The sequence below is a fragment of the Anopheles arabiensis genome, chromosome X (assembly GCF_016920715.1).
Source record: "Anopheles arabiensis isolate DONGOLA chromosome X, AaraD3, whole genome shotgun sequence".
NCBI lineage: Eukaryota > Metazoa > Arthropoda > Insecta > Diptera > Culicidae > Anopheles > Anopheles arabiensis.
This window is the reverse complement of record NC_053519.1, coordinates 18,279,932-18,300,000: the sequence shown is the minus strand read 5'-3', so window position 1 is coordinate 18,300,000 and position 20,069 is coordinate 18,279,932. Positions and strand designations below refer to the sequence as shown.

At 47.4% G+C, this 20,069-nt stretch overlaps 1 protein-coding gene across 2 annotated transcripts in view; it reads right to left on the bottom strand.

Annotated features, from left to right (window-relative positions):
• The window catches only part of LOC120905688, a 19,844-nt gene extending 1,025 nt beyond the window's left edge, over positions 1 to 18,819 (bottom strand). The window contains exons 1-3 of one of the 2 annotated variants that reach the window (XM_040316692.1): positions 18,465 to 18,819; positions 16,489 to 17,443; positions 1 to 5,527 (exon numbers count right to left, since the gene is read on the bottom strand). The exon at positions 1 to 5,527 is cut by the window's left edge and continues 1,025 nt beyond it. In XM_040316692.1, coding sequence (XP_040172626.1) covers positions 1,739 to 4,702 — 2,964 coding nt within the window. In that variant the 5' untranslated portion in view covers positions 4,703 to 5,527; positions 16,489 to 17,443; positions 18,465 to 18,819 and the 3' untranslated portion in view covers positions 1 to 1,738. Of the gene's footprint in view, positions 5,528 to 16,488; positions 17,444 to 17,684; positions 17,866 to 18,464 lie in introns of those variants that run through there. The other variant, XM_040316693.1, reaches the window with a different exon arrangement.
• Between the last annotated feature and the right edge of the window lie 1,250 nt (positions 18,820 to 20,069).

Sequence of the window (20,069 nt, the reverse complement as noted above, 5' to 3'; positions counted from 1 at the left end):
TGTTCTGTATTGGTTTTAACTTCTTATGAATTTAAAAATATGCCTAGCGCGCCATATTTTAAGAAAATCATATCCTTATTTCAAAACCCCACTTCCTCTTCATTCGGCCGCAACCGCTTTAACGGGTATGGCAAATGGAAAGAGAGACAGAGGAATGGTGGTGTGTATACTAGCGATTCGAGCTGACCTCCAGTTCCAATTTTCTTTTCTATAGGCTGCCTGTGTAAACGAGCATCGAGAATCGTTATGGGGGTATGTGATTTACTTTTTTTTTTCGTTTTTTTTTACTACAGTAAAATCCATTTTCATATTTCGCTGCGAAATTCTCTGAACTACCTTTTACTCCTCTCTTCTCACAGCTGTACCTGGTTTTTTTTTCCTTCAGTACATTTGTATGCTATAGTGCTGAACGCACTGCTAACAGCAGCCAATGGAGCAGGAATTAAACGTACGAAGCAAAGAGTTGACCTCAATGAACCTCCATCGACAAGAGTGACAAATTCGAACCCCGTTTTTCGGCCACGCACCTTACCATTATCATGTAAAAAAAGCAAAGAGTCTTTAAAACTAAACCGTAAATAAAAGAACATTTCGTCGGACCGTTTTCCCGCCGTGCCATCACGTTAGCGGCCGCTAAGGCTCAACGACTATCTTGGTTAGTCTCTCGATCTCTCAATATTTCCGCCCGATTCGATACGATCCTATATTGTGCACATTGCTTCGTCATATTCGTAGGATTTATCCGGTAAGATTGAAATCAAATTAAAATTGCTGCCGTTTTAACCCATCGTTTGCCTCACGGAAAACCATCTTTCTGTGCATGCCAGGTAGAGCTCGCTCTCGCGATTGTATTACTACCAACTATCGATAATACAACCATAGTTGAAAAAAAGACCAGTTTACCTTTTTCGCACGATACATCTTGCGATGGACATGATCGATTGTAGATGATAAAAAAGAAATACGAAGTGCGAACTCTTCGCCGTGGCATATTGTACTGAACAAAGGAATGCTGCTGTTTAACTCTCCCATGCTCTGATACAATACATAAGAAGGTTAGCTGTATCCTAGCAGAAGGAGAGCTTTTATCGACCCGCCTTAAAACATAACGTTAACCACTCTTGCTGTACCATCTTTGCACTCAACACTCCTAAAGCGCTAACGTTGCAGCATGACTTTAACAGCAAAAAATCGTCACGACCTAAATGGAAACTTTTTCTTAAATCGTCCCGTTCAAAGTATGTGTTTGTGGAACGTTCACGCGCAAAAATGCACGAGAAACTAAATGTCTAATACAAAAAAAAAACATCCTACCACCTCCCGCCGCAAAAGCAAAAGGTTAAGGGAGGAAAACTTCTTACCGCTAGCTGCCCCAAACTGAAGAATGAATCTAATTCTTCTCACCTAAGTCTAAATTATATTGTTCAAGTTGTCCTTTCATAATTCAATGCCAAAGATGTCCACCGACGATTTTGGGAGAATACACGCACACGCTTTCTTCTTCATCGATTAGATTGGGTTAGACCAATCCTAGTCTCGGTTAGAAATACATATCAGTTCTTCTGTTGTTTCTTCGATCCTAAACAGAGATCATTGAAAATCTCATGTTACACTTCTACTAATCATCTATCACACCGTACCGCAAGTTCTCCTTTTTTTTGTTAAAGTCCTCCCTCCTATCACGCATCTCCTTCAAGAGCCAGAAAACAAAACGCATCCTCGTTTCTTAACTACTCCCCTACTCGTTATCACTAATGCCGGCGCACTTTTCCTCCTCGAGCATGGCGTCCAGCTCGTCCGTTAGATTGGCAAGCATGCTGCCAATATCGTTCAGCACGTTGGTGCCGTAGATATCCTGCGAGGCTGCTGCTGCTGCTGCTGCCGGTGCCGCTGCCGATAACTCTTCATTAGCTGCTCCGGACGGTGGTGCGTTTGCCGGTGGAGCTGCTGCTGCAACCGAACTGTTAGACGAGACAGCGGCCCCTGCCCCGACGGAAGATACCGGCTGCGCGGTCGATGGTGAGAGCGGCTGCAGGCTGCAGCCCGTCGTGGCCAGTGTCGTCGTAATCGAGCCGGTCAGCGAGGAAGAGGACGACGAGGACGAGGACGACAGCGTTGGCAGCAGCAGCGGATGCTGCTGGGGAGGTACCGCCCCCGGCTGGTAGTGATGCTGCTCCATCCGGTTGAGCGACGAGCGCTGCTTGATCGTGCCGGCATTCTCGTTCGCAAACGGTATCTGATCGATCGATTCCAGGCTCGAGTTGGATTTGTTGTCGTGCTGGCCGCACACCTTGTGCACCTCGACCGTGGTTTGCATCGTTTGGCCGGCGTACCCGCCGCCGTAGCCGTGCGGCAGATGGGACGAGGGGATCGGCCCCAGTCCGGGCGCCAGTGTCGGCGGCGACGGTGTCGATTGGGTGGACGAGGACGACGGCGTGTGATGGTGGAGCAGCTGCTGCTGCGAGTGCGACTGAAGCAACATCGACGGATGGTTGTGGTAAATCGGCTGCTGCTGCTGCTGCTGGGTGCTTACCACGGCGTTGGCAACGGGCGTACCACCGCCACCGCCTGCACCGGACTCTTTGGTGACGAGCGTCAGCGTGTGGTGATGGTGCAGATGATGATGCTGGACGGCGTAAGGCGAGCTGGTGTAGTTGGAAAAGTGCATCGCGTCCAGGGCGGCCGTCGCCATCTCGACGTTCTCGATCTGCAGCGGGGGCATCGGAAGCGGCACCGGGTAAGCGGCGGTGTCGGGCGCATCGCAAGCATCGCCCGGTGCGGCCACCCCACCACCCTCGAGCGCTGGCGACGGAAGCTTCAAGTTGTTGGCGACGATCTTCGCAATCGGCCGGCCGCCGACGGTGGCACCAGCGGTGCGGCCCGCCACCCCGCCATTGCTGCCCGGTCCGCTCAGCAGTGCCAGCCGGACGCCATAGTTGTTGCGCTGGTGCTGGCGCGGTAGCGTGCCGCCCCCTTGGAAGTACTGCTGCTGCTGCTGCTGCTGCAGCTGCACGATCTGCTGGTGGACGAACTGTTGCTGCTGCTGCAATGTCCAGACCGGCGGCTGCTGCTGCTGTCCTGCTGCTCCGGCGCCGGCCTGCTGGGCCGCAAAGTGATGATGGTCTTCCGATAGCGCCAGCAGCGCGGACGACTTCTCGTTCGTCGGCGTGATGTCACTGTCGTCGTACGAGCTGCGCCGATAGATCGCCTGCGTACCGTCGAAGTGGACGTGCGGGTACGTTATCATCTGGTGGGCGGCGAGGGCCGATGGGGGCGGCGGTGCCGGCACCGTCTGCTGCCGGAGAAAGGTACTGTACGAGCCGGTGCCGACGCCGCCACCAACCCCCAACTGGTGCTGCTTGGACGAGTCCGACCGCAGGCCGATGCTCATGTCGTCGTAGTGATGGTGCAGCGCCCGGCCATGCGCCCCACCGGCGGCCGCCGGTGAGCGGGCAATCGTGGGCGAGAGGGCATAGCCGCCTAGCCCGGCGCCAACCACGCCGAGGCCCATCATGCCGGCGGCCGGCCCGCCCATCATCTTGCCGCTGATGATGTCCTTCACGCGCTTGATCGCGAGCAGAATCTTCTTCTGGTGGCCCAGCTTCACGATGCCGATGTCCTCCAGGTCTTCCCATGTCAGCTGCGTCACGTCGTGCACGGTCTGGTAGCCCTGCGCCAGCAGCGGCTGCACGTACTCCTCGAGCCGCAGCAGCCGCAGCCACTCGTCGATCGAGCCGGGCACGTAGCCGGGCAGCGCGTCCGGCAGCTTCAGCGCGTCGATGTGCCGCTTCAGCCGCTCGCGGTGGTTCGGCTTGCGGATGCCGATCGCAGTCAAATCTTCCGGCGTCATGCGCGCTATCGTCGGCAGGTCGTAGCCCGCCTCCAGAAACAGATACGTGTACTCGTGGAAGTGTATCTCCATCAGCCACTCCGAGATGACGTCGTGGTCGGTGCGGCTGCCGCTCGACGAGTGGTTGCTCAGCCGGTGGCTGCAGCTGGCGCCCGGTCCACCGGCGACGCCCCCGACCGACCCGGAACCGATCGAGCAGGAGCTGACCGAGCAGCGCGGCGACGACAGGACGCCATAGCTGCCCACGCCGCTCACGCTGCGATTGGACGAGTTGGAGGCGCCGGTCAGATAGGAGGAGGCGCGCCCCGAGTCCAGGCTGGCGGTGGAGTGCCGCGATCCGGACCCGGCCGACCCGGACAGCGACACCGGGCTGTCCCGGCCGGGCGACTGCGTCAAATCGATACCCTGATCGTCCAAACCGTAATCGACCATACCGTCCGGACCGCACCGTAGCAGCAGGCTGGAGGGTGCAGCGGCGGCGGCTGCTGCTGCTACGGAAGCTCCCGGCCCACCGGCCGGCGGCGGCACCGTACCGGAAGCGGCACCGCCGGCACTATTGCTCCCGACACTGTTTGTCCCGTCGTGCGAAGGAAGATGATGCTCTAGTATGACCGTGCCGGCCACGACCGCCGTGCCACCGTTTCGGCCCGCCCCATCGCCCGTATCGTAAATCACTGCCGTCGGTGGACCACCACCGCCACCACCACCACTGCCACCATTACCACCACCATTGTTCAGCCCTATCTTCCCGTACATGTCCGGGACGGCCGGTGGCATCACCTTCTTTGCCTGCGGTACACTTTTCGATTGTCGTGACATACCTGCGCCGGTGCTGAGGCTTAGCTTTCGCATCGTAACAACCGCGCTGCTGCTGCCGAATCTGTCAAACCCGAACGTGCCTGCTCCGGCCTGTACTGCTGATGTAGCGGCCGCTCTCGATGCTGCTGCTGCATGTGCACTGGCTTGTTTGATAGCTACACTACTTGGTTAGAGACTCTCCGGCCTTCCCCAGGCAGACGCACGCGGTCAGCCACAAGAGTCACCACACCCCGGCGCCGCACGCGGCACGACGCCAACTCCTACACGACACACGGTTTATCTCAACACTTCGCCTCGGTACAACGGGGTCCCTACGGCGTCATCCGCGGCCTCACACCTTCAAATGCAACGGAACTGTCCGGCGACACGACACGAGCAAGACTGACGGCTGCGGCGAGCAGGTTTCGCGATATATTCTTTCGCCGCTGCTGGGCGCTCTGGCACTGGCGGCCGGTACTGTGTCTCGCTTGCGCTTGCCTCTGCGCTTCCTTCACGCGCGCATTCACCTTTATTGCACCCCGAGCAGGGCCGCGCGCGGGTGCAGCAGTGAGAGAGCGCTGTGTTTATGGTACAACCCCCCAGTCGAGGAATGAAGCGGCGGCCGCGTCCACCCGCGCGACGCAATTTTATGCGCTTCGTCCCTATTTCGCTCTCGCTCTCTTGCTCCGCTTCTCGCGCAGAAACAAAAATATCCACAAAAGCCGCGGTGTGTAGCGTTGTGCACGGCGGCGCGTCTTCCGTCCAGCTCTTACGGTAACTGTGGAAGGAGTGCAGGGAAGCGAGAGGTATCGAGGCGTTGGTTGCGATGCTTTGGAGTTCAGGTTTTCTACCGTGGTGCAATTTGCGATGGCGTGGTTCCTAAAAGCAGAGAAGAAAAAAACCCGCGGATGGAGGTTCGCGAGAAAAAAAGAGAAGAATGGTTAGTTTCCTTACGGTTATTAGCAGTTTTAATTCCTTTATCGGGGGCAATGCATTTTGCCGGCACTCCAAAAGCACCACCGCCACGCCCGGGCAAAGCGGTTATGTTGGATAAAGGCGAGTGTTTTAAAGAAAATTAATTTATCGATAAATTCCCCTCCACACACACACAACGTACGGGGTCCGCACACAATCCTACTACTGTACTGCCGATAAGAGAGCCGCCTTAGGATCCATCCGCGCAATTTTAATACCGAAGACCCACAGAGCATTGTTACGGCAAATCGACAAATGTTAATTTGCTCTGAACGACTTTAACTTCTAACATTCATATATAAACTGCCCGGGGGTTGACGTTACTCCTAATGCAGAAACAGGTGCATCGAACGTCACCACGCAGCATGCATGTGGGATGGTGTATTTGCCAAACATTGCCTTCACGGTACCGTTTGACCAGCGAGAACGCTTGGCGATAAAGTTAAACGATTCCATGCACAAAGCCAGCGCGTCACCCCTACCGCTTATCTAAACGTGATGTGAAACAAACGGTGCGCGCGAGAATTGTAATTGCAACCAAACTGGAGGGGTTTGCAATTGCACCATTCGCTGTCGATGTTTCGAAAGTCTAAATTAAATTTCAGCTGAGGTGCACGTTTTAAAAGACTTTTTTATTTTGCTTCAGTGTGCTATAAACCTCTTCATCAGTCTCTTCATCTCCAAAAAATCTTTTTAGCCGGCTCTTTCCTGGAGCACACACTGGAGCACTCAAATAGTACAAACAATTTATTCAAAAAAAACGTGTAACATTATTGATAACGATTCATTTCCATTCTCTTCAACTAATGAAGAAAAGCAAATGCAGATTTGTTACAGAAGTCCTTCGATCGGCGAAAGTCATTACAGTGTTTATCTATCCAGCTCAACGTTATAATCTTCATTTCCAATCCGTAAAATCCCAATTCAACATTGTCAAATGAATGTCGAGCGTGTACCGAGCAACCAATGACAGATCACTCTAGTTTCTATTGTTATTGTTAAAATGTGTTTTACGGGATCGAATTGTTCGCTTCCGATGTTGAGATGGCTAGAGAAAACCTGTAAGGACTTATTCTTGGACCTAGTATCTTATCTACATTTTTCGTAGTCTCCAAAAAACAGTTCATGAAATTTATGACTTTAGTCATACTTTACTTCAGCGGCGGTCGTCCCCACTCGGAAATTTAACAATTCATAATCAAAGCTCCAGATATCTGCTAACTTTCAGGCTACCTGGTCAGTTCTTCAAACCTGGTATATTGCCTTCACATAACGACACATGATGTACAAATGCTGCATCATTTTGACAACGGTAATGACTAATTAACGATAACTCAAAATGTATCACAACATCGGCAAATAGTGGCTAGTTCTGTGGCAATTTTGTTGAGGAATAGAGACTACCAACATACCATCGATCTCATACAATTCATACCTTTTTTAAGTTCTTGGTTTTCCATGGTTTTTAAATATATGCACTTGATTTTTGCAGAACCGTATCTAAAGATGGCCCTCATCATTGAAGTGAAGAAAGTGATATTCCAATACATTATTTCCGAACTTTCCAGTAAGCCTCAATGTCAGAAAATGGGTGAAAATATTGGTAGTCCAACTTTAGAGTGCTCTCAGGAAACAATTACTAAAACACGTGCTACATGCTACATCTTAGCGGATACCTTCCCAAGCAAATATGTACGTTTTCTATATGTAACTTACTTCACACTTCGATAATCCAACAATAAAGACTGAACCTTCTTCCCCAGAGGACCAACATTAATAAACCCACTTTTCCTATCTTATAATTTACAATCTAGTACTGCTTCATTCCAATAACTGCAGATTTTTTTTTTTCGCGAGCCGGATGGAAAGCCTTTGTGGGCCGCATGTCGGTCGAGGACCGTATGTTTGACATGTCTGCTTTAAGACATTACGGACTATACCTCTGAGTATACTTATACTTCAACCTTTGAGAATCTGGACAGCCAAATCGCATATACTGTATAGAGTCATTTATCTTAGGGAGAAATTTATCTTGACGAGAATTTAATATGACTATGACTATGACTATGAACTATCGAAATGTTCACCTTAAAGAAGAGAAAACCCAGCCTCAATAAACATCATCTTACGCAGATTTAACTGCATTTAATCATGTTTTGCATCATGTCCAACACACATAATTAGTAGGCTCCTTCTCAATTCACTGAATATTGACTGCGATAAGCGGTGCAGCACATGTCGTTTTCATTCGTTCTTTCCTCGCTCATTCGTTTTAAATCGGAAGCATTGAACATCAAATTCAAAGCCTTACCTGGGTGTTGAGCTTTATTCAAGTCACATTCGTTAGAACGAGAAGTTTATCGATTTTGATTGTGGGGTGCTTTGCACTAAGGTAAAAATAATGACGATTGTATACGATATTATTTTCATTTCCGCAATATCCGCGCTAACTGTCACAGCTCTCCAAATGCATAAACATTTTTTTTTCACTCGTCGCTAAATTCTTCCAACCTATTCTTGTCTTTAAGATACCAATTTTTGACAGCGTGGCACAATTTTTGCCTCTAAAACATCAATTTTTAAAAGTTCATTAATCTCCAAATATACATGAATCTCCAAAGATGCATGAATCTCCCAATATTCATGAATATCGAAAGATTCCTGAATTTCAAGATTCCTATATAGCGAAAGATTCACGAATTTCTGGGAATTCATGAATCTTAAGGGATTCATGCGTCTACCAAGATTCATAGAGCTTGAGCTGCTCATCAATCCTCTTCTTGGCGTAGCAACCTACATGGTTATGCCAGCCTAGACAGGCTTTCGGCATTTCTTGGCAATACCACGCAGCCGAATAGTTTGTTTTACTATGGGGAGACGGTCCATGCGAGGCTTGAACCCACGACGGGCATGCTGTTAGGTGGGATCGCACAAATACAATATTTTGAAAATCATACATCTCTTAATATTCATGAATCCCTGGAGATATATAGTATTCATTTCAATGAATGTATGAATCCTTGGATTTTTTGAGACTCATGAATCTTTGAATAGTCTATTTGAGATTCGCATCACTCATCACTGAAAATTCATATGAATGAATCTCAACGAATGATTAATGAAACCCAACACTAATTTACAGATGAAAACAATATCTTGAGAATTTTTTTAAATTTCGTTGGTTTTTCACACAAAAAAAAACAGATTTTTGTAGTGTTTTGAGTAATGTTCAATTACAGTTGTCATACATCTGCTCAAATGCCTAGTAAAATTAATCATGATTTCAACAATTGAAAATTGTTGACTTACCGACAAAAACTAAGAGCCACAAAATGTAGTGACAACGACTGTAACTAAAGCCAAATTGCAGGCAAAACTACGCTCACTTTACCGCTTAAGATGTGTGCAATAAAGCCCCGTTGGTGCACCTGTAAACCGAAACAACAGTGCACAATTGTGAACATATTTGGTGACGCTTTAATCTGAGTGAGTGAAGGTGTGCGTGTGTATGCGGTCACGTGTTTTGCAAGGTGGTACACCTAACAGGTGCCGCTCTTGCGCGGGCCCGTGCGACTGCATCACAGCATCATCGTAACGTGCGCCGGAGAGGAGCGAGAGAACGGGGTATTATTATCAGCGTAATGTACCTTGACAGGGCCGACGCCCGGTCAGCGGCAATCAACTACAGCAGCCCTTCATCCCGCGCCATTTGAAGTGTCGAAAATGCTAAATGTCTTTCTCTCTCACCACGCTTTCACTCTCTCTCTTGCGCTCTAGCTTTGGTCGGTATGATGGATTTATAACACAAAACCTGACCGCTGCGTCGGAGGATTGATCAATCCCATCGCCAGAAGAAGGAGAAAGAAAGGGTGGCAAATTTAGGAATGGAAATTATTTTCCTGTGTACGAAGTGGCAGTGCCCATCTTTCGCTAGAAAAGCGGCAAACCGCCCCATCCGTGAACAATTTATTGAACTCGCACAGCAAAGCGGTGAAGTGTAGTGCAATTTTGACATTTACAACTCGAGATCGAGGAGTTCCATAAAAAAACCGTCAATTTTCTTATCCCGCGGCCCCAGTTGCTCAGGAGCGCTATTGAACCCTGCCGGGATGGGAGGGCAGCTCAGCGCCAAAACCGCACCCACAGCACAGCATCTCTCTCTCTCTCTCTCTCTCTCTCTCTCTCTCTCTCTCTCTCTCTCTCTCTCTTTCTCTCGGCAACCGGCGCAGCCATAAACTATAGCTGCACAGCAAAATAACAATAATCTGCTGCAAGCGCATCGTATAGAGTGCCGGCTGTAACGAAATGGCACTTCAAGATGCACACAAATGGAATGCATTTTCTCCATCAGACCATGCATCGCGGGGCACCGTTCCGGGTCGAACCGAAACCAGCTTCTCGTCCCCGGCCGGGTTACGAAATGTAGTGTAAAGTGTTTTAGAACGTGTTCTTCACGGCTGGCGGGGTTTTATACTTGCATCGCTCGACTACCGATACGCCTGCCCGTAGCACGTGCTGCTCCGCTCGCATGCCGCATGTGTGGATGCAGCCCGCGCACACGTGAAAGTCGTAAAATTTGGTACCATCATCATCTTGACTCGGGGATGATCGGAAAAGCATAACTTTATGCATATCCGCCCCAGCATCAGCAGCATCGAAACGCTGCCCGAAGGCGCACACAGGGGCAAAGTCGTAAAAAAAAAACGTGGAAAAATAAAACACAGACAACACAACACAGCGACGATTTAAAATAATCTTCCTCCCAAGATGGTGTGAGATGCAGGGCAGGAGGGGGGAGCGTTGTAGCAAACAAAGGATAGTGAGGGTATGGGGATTGGGGATGCCCGGCTGCTCTCTGCCATGTGATGTGTTATTTGTTTGTGCGCGCGATGCTTTTCCGTGCCTGTGCACTGACTGCAACAAGCTGCCGAGGTTTATAATTCGCGTCAGTCTCTGTTAACACGCGCGCGCCCAAGCCGAGAGAAGCGTACTCTAAATCGGGGCTTTATTTCTTCTGACTGACTGCTGGTTCCACCACCAACCCGCGCAACAACGGCTGTTGGAAGGAATTGGGAAAGGGGATATTTCCAATCGCAATCGGGCCAGGAATTAGTAGTCGATGGGGTTCGCGCCGTTCTCGTAAATTGTGAAATTGCATTAAAAATTTCCGCGTTCCCGTTTCATGCGCGCCTCATTTCCCGCCGGCGATGGCAAACAAGCGGGAGCAGCTAAAATAGACTATACAATTTTGATTATAAAAGCAAGGAGGATCATCGGGAAGTCCAGCGAAGCAATCGAATACGAAAATCTATTTTTAAATATATTTTAACATCAAAACAAAACCAAACAAAGCATTTTATTCATAAAAAAATCCTCTATCCGAAAGCTTTTTGAATCTGATTATTCTGTTTTTGCAATCGAAATTACTTGCCGTCGTAATTTGCTAACGATCAAAAAAAAAGTTTACTTTGCAGCAGAAGTACCTTCGTTCGAATTATAATTTCGAAAATTTCATAGAACCGTGTCAAAAAGTTGACTTTTCTGCACGAACGAGTACACTCTAATACAATCGAAGACCAAAAACACGTTAATCATAAAATTTGATTTGAACCAACATAACAAAGATGGCTGCTAGAAAAAACGACTGCCAAAATTAACTACTTAATAAGGTACTTCATAAGGCCCATACATATGACAATTACGTTCCGCCAGATTAGATTCACCATATCTAATACAAGCTTACTTACTTACTTATCCGGCGCTACAATCATTTGTACAAGCAATGATGTTTAAATCATTTTGTTTTCCTTTTTTTAATGGTACTTTTGATAAATTTAAAAATGTTGATCCAAACAATTTTTATATTTGTCAATGCTTGATGCATTTGTTATGATTCAGCAAAAAAGAAAATAAATTCCTTCAAGAGCTAATTCGAGTCTGCTGCGTATCGGCATTTGTTTACATATTTTTCGGGCTAAAATTATTCTGCCTGAAAATCTGAGACGTAGTTCTGCGTTTAGTTTTGTATGGAGTGTTGACATGGTTTCAGCCGCCAAGTTTCAAACTCCATAAAAAAGCTAGCTAGTATCGTAAAACCCCCTAATGTTAACCCTAGAGAGTAAACATCTGTTGAGCACCGTACAACTTGCCGGCCGTCTTACAGAGACTTACTTTGCCTGTTTGGAAAACGTTCTCACTGATGCTAAGAATAGGAAATATCATACACATTTTCAGGTAGTCGACCTACCAATCGCTTTTGATCGCACCATAAGCGCCAGAGTGTCCTTGAGCAGTTGAACAAATGGTTTATCTTGGTTGATTGATTGTGAAATCAAACATCATTCCAAATGTAAGACCAACTTTAGGATTTATTATTATTTAAGATTAAAATTTCGCCGAATTTCATCGAATCGAACGAATTAGGATTTATTATTGATTTAAGATGAAAATTTCGCCAAAACTTTCTTCATATAAAAATGAAATAAAAGCAGACAAAACCTTCTTCGTTTGTTGTTCAAATAAAACATCTTCAAGGCGTACACTTCTCACTATTGTCAACAGTTGGTTTGTTCCAAAACTGTTGTACGGAATTGAATTTGTTTCAATGAGCAATAACAACATTGGCAAAAAGCTAGCTCCCACACATGATTGCGCTCTGAAGAAAATAACTGGAGCTTTTATCACGAGCCCCAGCAGCATTAAACTCCCTGATAATACTGCAATATTTTCAAGCAGAAACTGTCTGACTGTCTGTTGAGGTAGCCACCTTAAATGACAGACAGCAAGCTATTTTTACGGATAGTGCTAGCGTACTTATGGCTTTGGATAAAGGACGCATACGTAATTCTTACATACAGGCTATCGATTCATTAGCAAGAGAAAAATCAATCGTTTTTTGTTAGATCTTAGGGAAAAAGAATATTGAAAAAAAAGAAGCTGACCGTCTCGCGAATTAAGGTAAAAAGATAAGACAGCTGGACCTATATTGAGAGGAGATGCCTCCGTATGGCGAAAAGGATCGATACATCAGTGCTGGAAAAATATATGGAATGTACACAACGTACATCGGCACCAGGTCTCCCAATAGAACTCAGCGATCAGAGAATAATTTTACGAGACTGAGATTGGGCACACTAGGCTTACTCGTACGCATCTCGCATTTGAAACTAGAAATCGCCTTTCATTTGTCCGTATTGTGAAGTGAAGACAACTTCATCTTCTTTTCTTTGACACAACAACAACCGTTATCAGTCAAGGCCTACTTATACCACTTACTTGTGGGCTTGGCGGCTTTCAGTGGACTTATTGATTCCCCCCCCCCATAGCAGGATAGTCAGTCCTACGTATGGCGGCACGGTCCATTCGGGGCTTGAACCCTTAAACGCGCATGTGGTTAAAGTCGTACGAGTTGACGACTGTACCACCAGACCGGCTTTAGTGGAGACAACAGTGGAGCATATAATAGTGGACTCGATATTTCGGATATGCTCATGAAAGAAAGAAGCACGTTCTTGGCGAACGGATTGAAGAAATCCTTTCAAACAATCTAAGAGGATTAGTAAAACTATTTGAAAGAAACTAATCTCTCTTTCTGCATACAACTACAATCTGTTTGACCTTCCACAGCCTTGGAAACAAAAGAGTTAATGTTTCTTTGAAGTAAACAATTTATGTTGGAAAAATCAACATTTTATGAAAGGCGGATGTTAAAAAGCCTTTTAAAAAGCCGACAAAAATGCAACTGCTGAAATTTTCACGCGATTTCTTTATTGTTCAGTTTTAAGCCATGAACCATAGAAGAAGAGGTTAGAGTATATGTTTGCGTTAACACCACGGTAGGAATTTCCAACCCATACATAGGAATCTAGATAGGATCGAAAAAATATTTGTTTATCACCTAACAGGAAAATCTTTATCGGTTTTGCTGAAGTTCCAGTCTTGTGAGCATGTTTTAAAATCGTTTTCTGAGAATTTGTCTGGCGACGCGATCTTGGTTGATTTTATATCTAGACCTAAACAACAAATACATATACAAATTCCAAAGAGCAATCGAGTTGAATGTCTCGACGCGTATCGAGTTAGAATTTACAATAAAACTGATTAATTAAAAAAACACATTTCATCGGCATTTTTGGCTTGCAGTGATCGCACTCCAGTGGGACCCCGTGATTTCAGGAAATATACACCTATATAAACAACTCTCTCAGATGATCACATCCAAAGCCCCAGCAGTCAATGGAAGTACCCGCGGATGGATACGATTTTATGATTAATAAATCATAATCACAAAAACCATCTTCTTGGAGCAGATGAGGTAAGCAACAGAGACAAACAAAACATAAAAAAATGTTATTAGTCTGGTAGACGGGATATCAGCGGAATTTCTGTTTTACCGACGTATATTTTTTGCCCCTTTTGGCACAGTTGAATTTTAGTTGATGCTCTCTTGCGAGTTTGTGGATAGCAAACCTGGGTACAAGCCATATTGGTTTTTAGAGCTGTGCGACCTGAAGCTTCCATCGAATCATGTTTGACAATTTAATAATAATTTAAACCGCGAATGCAATGACAATCAACAGTACTCGTACGTGGGTTGTAAATAGCACCACACCGGTAAATATCATGGCGTAATCGGACGCTTGAGACAAACCGTGCCATAATCTGGTTTATAATAATAAAAAAAAAAAAAACAAAAGTAAAATAAAACCATACCAACCCATCTCTCGCGCTTGGATTGATGGACTTGTTTCTTGCAGACTTGGGCGCAATTTAGAGCTCGCACATTTAATGATCAACTCCTCGCCCCCTCCCTGTACCTCAGATTTATTAGTCTGTATTCTTGAACGATCTTACCCACCACCATCCTGTCGATATCGCATCACTTTAAGCAAGTGCAATAAAATCCAATATATCCAGACGGTGAGAGAAACAGAGAAAGAAACAGATAGAAAGAGAGAGAGAGAGAGAGAGAGAGAGAGAGAGAGAGAGAGAGAGAGAGAGAGAGAGAGAGAGAGCGGAGTTCTTTGTTATGTGTAGTGATGTGCTCTTCGGAGCGCACCGACGACTCCGATCCGACTCCGGCTATTGTCAGTCCTATTCCGATTCCGTCAAATTCTGGTCCACTAGTTCCGCACAGAGTCGGAGTCGTTCAGAGTATTTCGGAATCGTCTGGAGTCGTTTGGAGTCGTTCGGAGTCGTACGGAGTCGTACGGAGTCGGAGTCGTCCGGAGTCATTCGGCGTCGGAGTCACCAGGACTCGTTCGGAGTTGTCCGCAGTCGACCGGAGTCGTCCGGAGTCGGTCATAGTCGACCAGAATCGGAGTCATTCGGAGTCGTCCAAAGTCAATCGAAGTCAACCGAAATTGGAATCGGTCGGATTCAACAGGAGCCGTCCGGTGTAATGTGCTTGTGATCAGACATTTCATTTCGTTTAGTTTTTTTTTTTTGTCTTTCAATTTACGCGTGCACTTCGTATAAATGCCTTTGTTTCGAAGGCGACTCCGGACGACTTCGACTCCAACTGACTCCCAACGACTCCCAACGACTCCCAACGACTCCAGACGACTCCGAACGATTCCGAACGACTCCGAACGACTCCAGACGACTCCGACTGCGACTCCGGACGACTCCGGACCTGGGCGGACCTACCTTCCGGAGTCGATTCCGAAATTATTTGATTCGGATCGGACTCGACTCCGGATTTTTGCCAACTTTCCCCATCACTAGTTGTGTGGGGCGCAACGAGAGACGACCGTTGGAAAAGGTAAACAACAAGGAAGGTTCATGTGGTTCTATTTCTTTGCGATACTCTACGACCGATCGTGTATTTTACTGCGCTCGATTGCTTGCAGGCAATTAAAGCGTCTCTCGGGGTTAAGCAGCACATTGGACGCCCTCCCAACGCCGTGCGGGCGAGTTTGTCCCATCGTTTTGAAAATATCTTACCGGTACGCTTAGGTAGAGATTTTGTTAAAACTGTGACCAAACACTCAAAATTTCAATTCTGCTCGGGTGGTCTATATGTGCTTGTGTATATGTGTTGTAATTTCCTGTCTACACCAAGACCCTATTTTCCACCAAAGCATTTGGTATGTGGCCAAAAAGTGACAACCAAAAAAAAACACCCCATCTCAACAGTCCCATAAACATAGCAACATCACGTAGTAAAGTTGTTTCATATTTCAATCTAGACTGGCGCAACACAGTCTCCGGCGTTCTCGACCGGGGAAGGGGCAAGCGTGTTGTTACACAACCCCGGCATCCTGCTCCGGCCACCTAGGCAAGAGACGTTTTGTCATCGAATCGACAAAGTGCTTCGGTTTCCGTTTTCTCGAGCGGGACGGACCGTGAAACTTGAACCCCCATGCCGCCCCCGCCCTGGCCGACCACACGCGCCAAGAGAAGCACATGCCACTCGTCGTCGTAGAACATCCGGCGACGCGTTGTGTCTTTCCGGCCCGCGCGGTTTTGCTTTGCATCATTTGCACAACGATGAAAGAGACAAGTGTAATGGCCGCGGGAATGGGAAACAGTGTTTCCGTTATCAACTCTTTTTTTTTTTGTTATTTTGTTAATGCTGCTGCCTCGGTGTGCCTGTCTTCATGCTCCCCCCACCATTGGTGGTCCAACACACACACACACACACGGTGGGCGATCGCCCATTTGCACTTTTGTTTTTTTTCGGGCAGTTGCGGCGAGAAATCATCGCGCACATGTCACGAAAGGCCAGCGCGTTCGAGGGGGGGGGGGGTACTTGATAAGACGCAGCGAAAAAGCAAAACGCCACCGGTGCGCGCTACAAGGCAAAAGTTGATGAGAGGCGCTTTTGTCAGTTCGAAGGTGCGCGCGAAAGCACCACTACTTACCTTCGCAAAATTCTGACCGCAGCAGCTGTAGGAGGGACGTGTGCGGGAGAGGCTGGTGGTAGTTTCGGGAGGAACTGAAGCGATGGAAAGTGTGCTGCTCCGATGTGGGGAGTGTCAGGCCATCATGATGGATGCCTCCCGCGCGCTCCGCGCCCGGCGACCGTGTGGAGAAGGCGGCACTGCTTTTCTTCGAATGCCGCGAATCTGTGCCTTTTTCTGCTGCGATCCCCGTTCTCCCGGTTGCGCGTCTAGCACCCGCACCGCACTGTCATACAAATTCCGGGGAAAAGCTTTCCACACTGCGCAACACACAAAAACACACACACACACACAGCTACACGTACACAAATACTAGCTAAACGCACTTTTCCCTCGCCCGCGAAAGGATGAAAATTTCCGCCGAGGAAGATTACGCAGCAGCAACGTACGCGAGAGCACGCAAGGCGGCAGGGGGGAAACAGCCCGAGTTGAAATTATTATTGATAAACGTTTGATTGGTGATAATAATGATGATGGTGTTGGCCGGGCCACACCACTGCTTCTGCTTGTTGTCTTCCTTGCTGCTGCCACGGCGGTGCGGAGTAACACGCTCTGCCTTTCCTTTTCTTTCTTCTGCGCTCAGGCCGCAACTGCCGCCGCTGCTGCTGCTGCTGCTGCACTCTGCTGCGCGTCCTCTCGCGCGTACAATCGCTTGCGTTATATTCGGGTTGATGGTCGAGCAAGTGAACGGGTGAGTAGGGGGGGGGGCTGTGCTCTCGCCTTTCCCTCCTTTTCACCGTGCACCGTGACTGCTTGTGCTTCAAGCTTCTACCTTCTCTCGCTCACTGTTTCTTCTTCGACTGCTTCTAGCGATAGACACTGCAGCGCGCACGGTACTAAACTGAGATGAAATTCACGTACAGTCACACACACACACACTCATGCACACATGTGCACACACACGGGCGCGTAATCACTGTACGTTGGCAGCCGGGAGCGCGTGCGCGTAAGGGAGAAAGCAATAGGAAGAGAAAAGAAAACCACACAAAAACAGTTAGTTTTTCAGCTGCTGTACACACACACACTTGCACACGTGCGCAAACGCACGTTTCATACAGACACACGTACACACACACACACGCTAGTTGACAAGGTTTTTTTTTGTTTGGGAGTTTTGCGTTAATTTCATACCAAAAAAAACCTCCAAAAGGACTTACTTCAAAAGCTGCAAAAATTCTCGCTCTCAACCTATCGCTCCTTCTCTTTCCCTCATTTACTACTATTACAAGTCACTCCAGTCAATGCGTCAGAGCAAAGGCGATTATAATACAAATCTTTCACTTCGAATGTGTGTGTGTGCTGTGTGTGTATGTGTAGAGAGAGAAAAGCAAATAGTACAACCGACGTACTCCTTCGACCTGTTTGTGTGAGAAATAAAGCAGCGCAAGATGAATGAGGAACTAAAAGCACATAGCAGCGCGCACAGACACACACACAAACACACTTCAAATGCACCTTTGAGCCTACACGTTCTTTTTTTTTCTTCAGCTGCTTCTTTTGTTGCTCGCTTCACCTGCCTGACCCTTCGGAGGAAACAGATTATTCCGAGCGGCGCTGTGTAGGCGAGTATGTGTATGTGGTATGCTGGTAGGGCAAACTGGAAAACGGACTTTTTTCTGTTTTTTCTCTAGCGCAAATGAAAAGCGTTTAATAAGTCACCTAATATTTCGAAAAAGAAATAACGAACGCGCAAAAAAAAAAGAAACAGGTCTCTCGGCCGTGCGCGCACACACAATAAATGCGTGAGCGGTGGTTGTTGTCTTCGGTGTTGTTCCGAGCTTTCTTTCCCTTGGTTTCACACACGCACTCACACACACACACACACATGCTCTGCACGGCTCCGTCTGCACAGCTACCATCTGCAGCCAAGATGGGGCTTAAAGCTGGCCGAATTGACTGAAACGCACTGCTAGCCCGGCCTGTTGCGTTATACTTACGTCAAACTGATGGTACGGCACACCGAACGAGGACAGGCGGCCACTGATAAGCCGTGATAAGCGGGTCCAATTTTCTGGGCCGTACAGAGAGCGCCTCGCACGCAACGCGCGACGAAGGGTGAAGCGAGGGCGGTGGTGCGTGCTGTACGCGCTGTCTCTCTGTATACTCTGCACACATATACACAGGCACACACGGGCTGATTTGCCCCTCTCGCGCAATACCACGACGATCTGGAGAGGACAACAGCGCCCCGTACGGACGGCTTGTGTTGATTGAGTGTGTGCGCTACTTGGGCCCGTGTTTCCCTCGAATCTGACATTGTTTCCCTTGCCCGTAGGTCGTTGACTGAGGCTGTGCGGGAGAACGAAGCACAAGTGTACGGGCAGACGGCAAGATGCGTGAGAGAGAGCGAGACCAACAGAGTGCACGGGCAGGCAGCGTCCTCTAGCGGAGAAAATATTCCTGCAAGCTGTCACATGATGACGCACAAGATGTATGCAGAGCTAGGTTCAAGATGTATAGAAACATGCAATACAGACAATTAAGTTCAAATCGCCAATCTTCAATGCTGATGTGTAGAAATTATTTTTTATAGCTTGTTTATGCATTTCAACAGTTTGAAGCAATATTTCATGCCAAACATGAACAATTCAAGAGCGCAAAGGACATTCCCGCATTGCACTCCTGTTCGCAAGAAATTGTTTCTTCCACATAAACTGTTGCTATTGTTACTTGGATTATAAATTTTAAAGCTCATGGTTTCTTTCTTGCTTTTGTCAGGAATATCTGATAAAAAAGTCAAAAAAATATCATAAACTTGTAACAAAAAAACGACACCACGAAAACCAACATAAGGGAAGTCAGGGTTGGTTCGACACTGTGGGTAAGATCAACACTAGTGATGGATAAAGTTGACAAAAATCCGAAGCTGACTCCGATCCGACTCCGACAAATTCAGAATCAACTTTGGAAGGTAGGTCCACCCTGCATTATCCGGAGTCGTTCAGAATCGTCTGGAATCGCCCGGAGTCGTCCGGAGTTGTTCGAAGTCGGAGTCTTTCGGAATCGTTCGGAGTCGTCCGGAGTCGGATTCGTTCGGATTCATCCGGAGTCGTCCGGAGTCGTTCGGAGTTGTCCGGAATTGTTTGGAGTCGTTTGGAGTCGGAGCCGTTCGGAATCGTCTGGAGTCGTCCGGAGTCGTTCGGAGTCGGTGTCATTCGGAGTCGTCCCAAGCGCCACAAAGTAAGCTTAAACGACTATATCCATAGGAATATCCATAGGAAAAAAATGAAAGCTCCACAGCTTTATTGGTTTGATCAATAGATGGCGTATTACAACTCATCATTATATTGCTATCCTTTTCTTCCAATGTGTTTCGACAAGTTTCTTCTTATTATGACCTATATAGCCTTATAACTTTCTGAGCAAAAATCTATATGAGCGTTTCTACATACACCGAGAATGCAGCTGAGAGATGGCTGTGAGAGAATTGACAACCGGTTTCTCGTAAGATAGTACATAATGAGCCAAAAAAGCTTTTGCGATGTTTACTAATAAGTTTACAATGTTAAAAGTACAGTGGAGCGCCGTTTATCCGGGCTTCT